The sequence below is a fragment of the Penaeus japonicus genome, unplaced genomic scaffold (assembly GCF_977035675.1).
Source record: "Penaeus japonicus unplaced genomic scaffold, GWHDUDI00000001_assembly GWHDUDI00000030, whole genome shotgun sequence".
NCBI lineage: Eukaryota > Metazoa > Arthropoda > Malacostraca > Decapoda > Penaeidae > Penaeus > Penaeus japonicus.
Genome location: NW_028234432.1, coordinates 14,593,308 through 14,603,307, shown reverse-complemented (window position 1 = coordinate 14,603,307; position 10,000 = coordinate 14,593,308). Strand labels below are relative to the sequence as shown.

The following is a 10,000-nucleotide window of genomic DNA, read 5'->3' as shown; positions in this document are numbered from 1 at the left end:
CATCGTCTGTACGAGTGGATGGATCGCGTTCACTCGTACGTCAATCTCATTTCGCTGTCCTTCAAGGTTAGTGGTGTGGAACTCATTGTCGTTGGTGTCATTATGATCATAACCACCATCGTTATTATTATTATTATCATTATCATTATTGTTCTAATTATTATTATTATTATCATTATTTTGTTATTATTATTATCTATTATTATTATCATTATTATTATCTATTATTATTATCATTACTATTCTTCTGATTATTACCATTATTGCTGTTGGTAGTGGCGGTGATAATGTTATCATTACCATTACTATCATTATCATTGTTATCTTTATCATTACCATTTCCAGTAGTAGTAGTATCCTTATCATCGTTGTCAACATAGATATTCCAGCGACGCCATCCGCAAAAAGAGAATGTTGCAGCACTTAGTGAAATTACTCCCAATCTCTCTCTCTCTCTCTCTCTCTCTCTCTCTCTCTCTCTCTCTCTCTCTCTCTCTCTCTCTCTCTCTCTCTCTCTCTCTCTCTCTCTCTCTCTCTCTTTTTTTTTTTTTTTTTTTTTTTTTTCCATCCGATCCTTTCTGCATCTTCCTTTGTTCTCTGACCCCTTCTCCAAATTGTTCTCGTTCTAGACGAAATTCACCGACTCGATCCTGTTCTACGCTTCCGCCGAACACCCCGAGAAACAACACATCACCGCTTCCATCACGCGAGCCGGCACAGTCTACGTCGAGGTCGACCTTGGCGACGGACCAGCGGGAGCCGAGGTCGGGGTTAACGTCAACTCGAACCTATGGCACACGCTCACGCTTGTCCATCAACACGAGAAAATACAGGTATTGAGATATTTAAGGGGAAAGCTTTTTTTTTTTAGGTTTAAAGGGGTCAAGGCAGGATGGAGAGGGAGGGAGGGAGGGGGGAGAGGGAGAGAGGGAGGGGGGAGAGAGTGCAGGGAGGGAGAGCGGGAAGATAGGAGTGGGGAGTTGGGGGTTGGAAGGAGTCGGGGAGGGAAAGGGGAGGAAAAAATGAGAAGAGGGGGAACGGAGGGCTAGATAAAGGAAGTGAGAGAGGGAAGAAAGAAAGGGGGGTGGAAGGAAGCGAGGAGGGAAGAACAGGGGGTACGGAGGGCTAGATAAAGGATAGAAGGGAGAGACAGAAGAAAAAAGGGGAACGGAAGAAGACAGACAGACAGCCAAACAGTCAAACAAACAGACATAAATGAATACTTCAACATACTTCAGAAATACCCAAATTACAGAAAGCTCAAGGCTCCCCTCTGCTCCCCTCAGGTGCTGCTCGATCACAGAACCGAAGCCACGATCATCATCCCAGGTGAAATCCGGTACTTCCACCTGGATCCAGATTTCTACGTCGGCAACGCCCCCGATTTAACCAGATGTAAGTCTTGATACACTAACGTAAAATATTATGAATAAGATGTCGCTAGGATAACATTGCATATCAAACACTGTACCGTATTATAGATAAATCATCTTTAATTAAGAAGGTGGTTTTAAGGAACGACAAAATGTAGATTATTTCATCTACTTCAAGATACACAGTGACTGTGTAGATGAATACGTCTTAATCTATATGTGAATGATTGTGGTCAATCACATAATGTTAATGATTCTCAACATGATACTGCATATGACTATAGTATGTAAATCTAATAATAATTTTCTGTGTTTAAGCACATCAATTAAAATGCGCATACCCAGTTTGTATCTTTAAAATAACAAACACACACACACACACACACACACAGACACACACACACACATATATATATATATATATATATATATATATATATATATATATATATATATATATATATATATATATATATATATATATATATATATATATATATATATATATATATATATATATATATATATATATATATTATATATATATATAATAATATATATATATATATAAATATATATATATATATATATATATATATATATATATATAATCATATATAATATATATATATATATATATATATATATATATATATATATATATTATATATATATATATATATATATATATATAAACATATAATATATATATATATATATATAAATATATATATATATATATATATATATATATATATATATATATATATATATATATATATATATAATCATATATATATATATATATATATATATATATATATATATATATATGATAAAGTACACAAATGTATCTAACACTGAGTACAGTCATCATGTACATTTAGAATAATATATCACATATGCATGGAATACATAACTAGATATATTGCAACAAAAGAACATCCTGCATACCTAAAATTTCCCGTCCATGTTTAAGCGCAGAGCTGAATACAACGACATATTGCTGCGTATACCCACTGTTATACCATTGGCATAACATCGTTTCTCACGCCCACAGATTGCGGACTTCCTGTGGGACCCGGCACACGTATGGGACCTGGATGTGACAATAACATCACGAGCTATTATTATGATGTGAATAAGGGCACTTGCGAATCTTTCACGTACTCGGGATGTGGCGGAAATGTCAACCGGTTTGAAAACGAGAGGACGTGCATGGACACGTGTCATAAGCCAGGTATACGAGTCTTCTTCTCTTTTGTTTCTTTGGGATGTCGTGTTTTCATCACTGCTTCTGTGCTTGTTTCTTCTTCTTTTATTATTTTTTTTAAGCGCTCACTTCTTTCTCACCCCCTCCCCCTTCCCCTTCCCCCAGGACTGAGATCTTTCAACACCTTCTTGGGATGCTTCGAGAAAGTGTTCTTCAATGACGTCAGTGTTCTTCTGGAGCTCGAGTTGAAGAACAAAACGACTCGCTATCACGGGCTCACCAAGGAGACGCCCCTCTCAGCCTCTTGCAAAGTGGCAAGTATTTTGCTCGTTTTTGTCATTGCTTGATTTATTTATTAATGTATATTGATTAAGTTGTATGCATACACACACACACACACACACACACACACATACACACACACACACACACACACACACACACACACACACACACACACACACACACACACACATATATATATATATATATATATATATATATATATATATATATATATATATATGTATATATATATATATGTGTGTGTGTGTGTGTGTGTGTGTGTTTGTATTCGCGCGCGCGTGTGTGTGAGCGCCCGTGTCCATATATACGACCGCATGAAAACACCAACCAACGCCCTCCCTCGCCCCACAGATGAAGTTCCTGCCCGTGACCTTCTCGACGGAGAACGCCAGCGTGAGGCTCACCAACGAGCACGAGTCGGACTTCCACGTCACCATCTCCTTCAAGCCCACCAGGGGGGAGGGGGTGCTCGCCTCGGGCCACGTCCACGTCGACAATGAGACTACGGAGTGGGAGGTAGGTCGGGGGGAGAGGGGCGAATGGGGAGCTATGTGGGGGGATGGGGAGCTATGTGGGGGGTTGGGGAGCTATGTGAGAGGTTGGGGTGAATGGGGAGGTATGTGGGGGGATGGGGAGCTATGTGGGGAGGTATGTTGGGGGATGGGGAGGTAGGTGGGAGGGGGGAATGGGGAGTTTAGAGGGTAGGTTTAAAGGAGGGAGCTTAGAGGGATTCAAGGGATTGAGTGAGTGAGTGAGTACGTGAATGAGAGAGAGAGAGAGAGAAAGAGAGAGAGATGAGATGAGAGAGAGAGATAGATATATAGATAGAGAGAGAGAGAGAGAGTAGATAGATAGATAGAGAGAGAGAGAGAGAGAGAGAGAGAGAGAGAGAGAGAGAGAAGAAGAAGAAGAAGATATGAAAGACAAAGAGAGAGAGAGAGAGAGAGAGAGAGAGAGAGAGAGAGAGAGAGAGAGAGAGAGAGAGAGAGAGAGAGAGAGAGAGAGAGAGAGATTCAAAACTCCAAGCAAAGCCCCCCAAAAAAACAAAAACGAAAAACACAAAAAAGAAAACCCAAGACTAACCCGCCCCCCCTTTTCCCTTCCCTCCTCGCTCAGCTGTGGCACGACAAGCATTACGTCACCTTCTACATCCACGACGGCCGCATGATTCTCAAACCGGACACCAAGATCAGGACGGGACACTGGCAATACGTAAGTACGAAGGAAGGAGAAACGGATGGCCTGAAAGAACGGAAGAATTGATAAAATGTTGATTAATAAAATGTGGATACATACATACAAACATACATACATATATGCATACATACATATATACATGCATACATACATACATACATACATACATACATACACTACATCACACACGATCCTTGCATGCATACATACCTACAAACATACAATATACACACTAATAAAGCACATACATACATACATATATATGCATGCATATATATATATGCATGCATACATACCTACAAACATACAATATACACACTAATAAAGCACATACATACATACATACATACAGTACACTACATACACACGATAATACATATATGCATGCATACATACCTACAAACATACAGGATACATACTAATAAAGCAGAAAAAAAGAAACGAACAGAAAATCCTCATAAAAAAGATTGGATGTTCAAAGAAATTTTAGAGATTCCGAACCTAAACTAGGGATCCACTCATACTTAATCATACCTAACTTTGTTACGAAATCTTTTTGCAATATATATTTAAAGCATATATTCCATAGTGATCAGACAATTCCCCTCTCTAAATAACATTACCCAACGACTGACAGTGATTAAAAAAAAATCAGTGGCCTTTTAATTCAGAAAAAAATCCTAAGGACAGATAACCAAATAAAAATATATCAGACTAAAACCTTCGATATCTCTCAATCAGGTGGACATCCACTACGACAAGAGAACACAGCTGATGAAGATGAAGCTCAACGACAAAAGTATAACCAGCAAGAAAGGGGAACTGCCCCAAAATACGACATTTTCTTCGGAAATCACCATCGGATCGAATGTTCTTGATCTTCATCCAGGTATTTTGGGTGTTTGGTTGACGGGGGAGAGAGAAAGAGGGACGGGGGAGGGAGGAGGGAGAAGGGGAGGAAGAGAGAATGTGTATGTGAAGGTGGGGGATACTGAGAGAAAGAAGGGGGAGAGAGAAAGAAAGGAAGAGAGAGAGATAGAGAGAGAGAGAGAGAGAGAGAGAGAGAGAGAGAGAGAGAGAGAGAGAGAGAGAGAGAAAGAGAGAGAGAAATAGAAATAGAAAGAGAGAGAGAGAACGTAAACGAAAGCGTCAGAGAGAGAAAGAATATCAAATAAGAAAACAAAAAGAAAGCAAAACCAAAAAAAAAAAAAATGAAATTCAAAACCAAGCAAACAAACACAGAGAACCCCTCATAACCTCACGACCTCCTCTCTTCCCTCCAGGCTTTGTGGGCTGCATCAGAACCCTCGATCTGGGAGGCAAGCCAGTGGTCGCCAGAGCCATCGTTGGAACCCCGATGGCCACCAAAGACGTCACTTTTGATAACTGCAAGGTAAGATTTCTCTCTTCTTTTCTGGCAAATAGAGAGAGGGAGAGAGGGAGAGAGAGAGAGAGAGAGAGAGAGAGAGAGAGAGAGAGAGAGAGAGAGAGAGAGAGAGAGAGAGAGAGAGAGAGAGAGAGAGAGAGAGAGAAGAAGAAGAAGAAGAAGTTAAAGAGGTAGGGTCGAATGAATATGTAAAATCAGGTAAATGAACCAAACACATTAGTAGATTGAATTGACACATCGATCTCAATGAATTCACTAAGTTGGCAAGGAGAAATAAGGAGAAAGGGAGAAAGAACCATATATTCTTAGTTGTTCATTCAGTCAAAAGGGATTAGACAGATAATTTCAAAGACAAGACGTCAACCCATATCCCCCTTAATGAAACGTTGAATATAGAAGGCCGCTGTGTTAATACTAATTCAGTAAAGAATGCACTGGAGTGGACATTGTCAATTTATTGAAGTCTAATTACTGCAAGAAGCAACTGTGCTAATAGGAAACATTGCATTGAAATATGTCTATCATATATATTCTATTTGAGATTATATATATATATATATATATATATATATATATATATATATATATATATATATATATATATATATATTTGTGTGTGTGTGAGAGAGACGGAGAGAAACCGAAAGAGAAAAAACAGGAATCATAGTCCGTGTTTTGGCGTAACCCTTCGTCGACTCCCGCCCGCCAGGTGCTGGGGCCGTGCGAGAGGCCCAGCGCATGCGAGCACGGAGCCCAGTGCACTGAGATCGACGACAACATCAGCTGCAACTGCACCGGCACGGGATACACGGGCAAGACGTGTCACTTCTGTAAGTCCAGGGGATTAAGGATGGATTTGTTATAACGTTTTTGCTTTTGTTTTTAATCAAATTGAAATATTATATTTGAGGAATCATATCATCACCCTTGACGTTCGTACTTCTGCATTATCATCAGTATTATTACCGCTGATTGATAGTTATTGCTGTTGTTATTGTTATTATTGTTTTACTTTTATCATGTTCTAAATACTATCATTCTTATCAACATATCTCTGATCAATCACTATGATAACCATTACCATCACAATCGTAATCACCATCATCATCATCACCATCGTAATCCCCATCACCATCATCCTCACCATCATTTGAAACGGACTAGACTCCCAAACCCCAGCTTCCACGCATCAACCTCCAACCCTTTCTCATCTCCCTCTCCTCTCCTCCGCCCTTCCCCTCAACCCCAGCGCTGTACCGCCGATCGTGCGAGCAGTACCGTCAAATCGGGTACAACGCTACAGGGATCTACAAGATCGACCCCGACGGCAATGGGCCTCTCCCCGCTGCCTACGTCAACTGCTCCTACAACAAAGTGACGAGGAAGACTACCACTGTGGTCGTCCATAACCTTCCAGAAGATTACGTGAGTTTTCCAAAGGGGTTTCAGATGGTATGACTTTTTTTCGAGTCTTATTTAGAAGTTTGTTTGTTTTTTCTAGTGTCTTCTTTTTCTTTTGGAAGATAAGAAGGTGGAATTCTGAGTGTTAGAAATCACTTCCATTATACTTGTTTCTTTGTGCTTTATATTTCCTTACAGTATGTAAGATGTAGAGAGTATGCTATTATTACTGGATTCAGTTAATTAAACTAAAATTCATTTAAAGATATGGACAAGATTATGCACAACCTCTGACTTTTTTTCTTTTTTTTTCGCTTAAGTAAGACTTTTGTAACGAAAGTGATGATATAATTTCCTTCTCTCTGCAGCTGGTGCGGGATAAGAAGAAGAAGGACCTGCAGTTAGAACTGGAATACAGAGACTTCACACCGGACATGCTGAAGTCCCTTATCAGTCAGTCAGAGTCTTGTAGCCAAGAGGTAAGTAGGTTGTTCAAAAATGCATCACGGGATAAAACAAGCAAGCAAGAAAGAAATGTAACATTTAGAGAACAGTATACCTGGTCTGTATAAAGCTAGAGTAAGATGCAAAGGCAACTATCCAAACTAGATGAACTTTAAGTAAAGGTTATCATTCAAACCTCTATGTAACATGCCTGGGGGGAATAAATTATAGATATAAGAGAGAGAGAAAGAGAGAGAGAGAGAGAAAGAGAGAGAGAGAGAGAGAGAGAGAGAGAGAGAGAGAGAGAGTGAGAGAGAGAGAAAGAGAGAGAGAGAGAGAGAGACTGAAGAAGAAATAGCATTCAGAACCACTGCTTATCTCTTCAGATTAGGTATGACTGCAGGAGATCGCCCCTGAAGCTTTCCACAAGGACTTGGTTCTCTTCGCCCTCAAACAACTACTTCACGTACTTTGGGGCGTCGAAGGAAGGCTTGTGTAGATGCAAAGGTAAGACAAAAGAGTACACACGTCTTGGGAAAACGTTTTTGAAAAGGCTTAAACGTTGTATACAGATGAATGTTTGTACTATTTTTTTGGAAACGTTTAAGCGGTGTATATACTGTAGACGAATGATATAAAATATTTATCACACTTTAAAGCTGTTCACAGAACGCCCCATTTACGCCAGGGATGCCACACACAAAAAGCCAGATCACCGTAGAAATCAAACCCTTCATCCTTTCCTTTTGTCCTCACTCCCCTCCGCTTGCTTCCATTCCGTCTCAGAATTGGACATGTGCGACACGCCGCAAGTCCCGTGCAATTGCGACGTGGGTGACGGAGTGCTGAGGAGTGACACCGGCGAGATCTCAGACCCTGACTTGCTTCCCATCACTTCCATGACGTTCTTGCGGGACCGAGACGGGATGAAGGAAGACACGGAAGGAACCATCACGCTGTCGTCGCTGCAATGCCACGAAGAAGGTGTGTGTGTGTGTGTGTGTGTGTGTGTGTGTGTGTGTGTGTGTGTGTGTGTGTGTGTGTGTGTGTGTGTGTGTGTGTGTGTGTTTGGGATCAACGGGATGTCTCTGTGTGTACGTACATGTGCGCGCGTTTCTGTGTGGGATATGGAGAGAGTATGCGGGTGCACGCTTGTGTATGTGTGTATGATATATGATGATACAAAGGAATGAGGGACGATTTGCGATTTGTGTGACATACAAGCTGTATGAAACCGACATCATTATCATCATTATTAATCGTCTCATTGCCTCTGCCTCTAGCTTCTGGCAAACACACGGTGAGCTTCACCAACCACGCAAGCTTCTTGGAGGTGCCGGGCTGGAGAGAAGGAAGCCTCTACCTGAGCTTCAAGACGACCGCGAAGCGACCTGTCGTGGCTTACCAACCTGCCAACCATCCGGGCCACGCGTCCTTCGTCATCTCTCTCGCTGGAGGTAATCCAGGACTTTTGATCACTATGAAATTATGTCCAGCCATATTAGCAACTGCAAAATTTGGAGATTGAATGTGCCAGGTGAAAAGTGCATTATATATATATATATATATATATATATATATATATATATATATATATATATATATATATATATATATATAAAATATATATATATATATATATATATATATATATTTATATATATATATATATATATATATAAATATATAGTATACATTCTATTCTTCTTTATCCTTTCTTCCTCCAACCAGATAAAGAACTCGAGTTCATGTACAGATACCGAGACCAGGTCAAGCGCACCGTCCTGACCTCGAAGCGCCGCCTCAACACAGGTCACTGGCAGCAAGTGCGCATCGAGATCCACCAGCAACAGATGCGTGTCGTGCTCAACTCCGAGGAGAAGCTTTTCGACGTCGATTTCGAAATTGTGCTCGACGGATCCATGTATTTGGGTGCCATCCCTGAGTGAGTGGTGTTTGGTTTTTATTACGATCGTAAATAGTATAGCATTGTCGTTACGATCACTGGTTACGATTACCTTTTTGGTCTGTTAGTATAGTTGTGCTCATTTTAATTATCATTCATTCAGTTGTACATTTTTCTTCTTTGTCTCCATGGTGATGATGATGACGATGTTTGTCATCATCATCGTAGTCCTCATTCGCAGCAATTACTGTCGCCCAAAATCGATTTTCCTCTCCTTTGGAGTCATGAAATAACAAGGAATTATATTTTTTAGTGTAAAACTGGAATGCTGAATAACTGATCATAAATCAAATTAGTAAATGTATGATGATTCAGAATTTCATACATGCATTTGTTTGAATAATGCATTATAATGACTCTCCCTGTTACTCCATTCACCAATGCGACATAATCATAGGGAGGCCATAATGTTGTGATCTATCGACACATCTCAGCCCACACACTCTTTAAATACCTTCGCAAACACCAATTCCCATGCTTACTAACAACACAAACTCACTCCCTGTGCTCTGCTATCATTATTATCGTATTCCTCGAGTAACTTCTCTTCTTCCTGCATCTCCTGCTCAAGCACCTTCTCCTCTCTCTGAAACTATTCCCCTTTATTCTCTGCGACTTTTACAGCTCTACTACTGTTGCTACTCCTACTACTACTACTATCACTTATGCTTATGCTTCTATTTCCACTACTACTACTATTACTACCTCTACTA

General features: G+C 40.0%; 1 protein-coding gene across 14 annotated transcripts in view; it reads left to right on the top strand.

Annotated features, from left to right (window-relative positions):
• The window catches only part of axo (axotactin), a 56,065-nt gene that overhangs the window by 26,594 nt on the left and 19,471 nt on the right, over positions 1-10,000 (top strand). For all 14 annotated transcript variants that reach the window (XM_086555081.1, XM_086555074.1, XM_086555070.1 and 11 more), the window contains 16 exons: positions 1-66; positions 630-833; positions 1,287-1,395; positions 2,434-2,613; positions 2,752-2,900; positions 3,244-3,408; positions 4,009-4,104; positions 4,831-4,978; positions 5,373-5,482; positions 6,186-6,306; positions 6,726-6,901; positions 7,246-7,356; positions 7,708-7,828; positions 8,108-8,305; positions 8,605-8,778; positions 9,053-9,266. The exon at positions 1-66 is cut by the window's left edge and continues 41 nt beyond it. In XM_086555081.1, coding sequence (XP_086411207.1) covers positions 1-66; positions 630-833; positions 1,287-1,395; positions 2,434-2,613; positions 2,752-2,900; positions 3,244-3,408; positions 4,009-4,104; positions 4,831-4,978; positions 5,373-5,482; positions 6,186-6,306; positions 6,726-6,901; positions 7,246-7,356; positions 7,708-7,828; positions 8,108-8,305; positions 8,605-8,778; positions 9,053-9,266 — 2,342 coding nt within the window. The remainder of the gene's footprint in view (positions 67-629; positions 834-1,286; positions 1,396-2,433; positions 2,614-2,751; positions 2,901-3,243; positions 3,409-4,008; positions 4,105-4,830; positions 4,979-5,372; positions 5,483-6,185; positions 6,307-6,725; positions 6,902-7,245; positions 7,357-7,707; positions 7,829-8,107; positions 8,306-8,604; positions 8,779-9,052; positions 9,267-10,000) is intronic.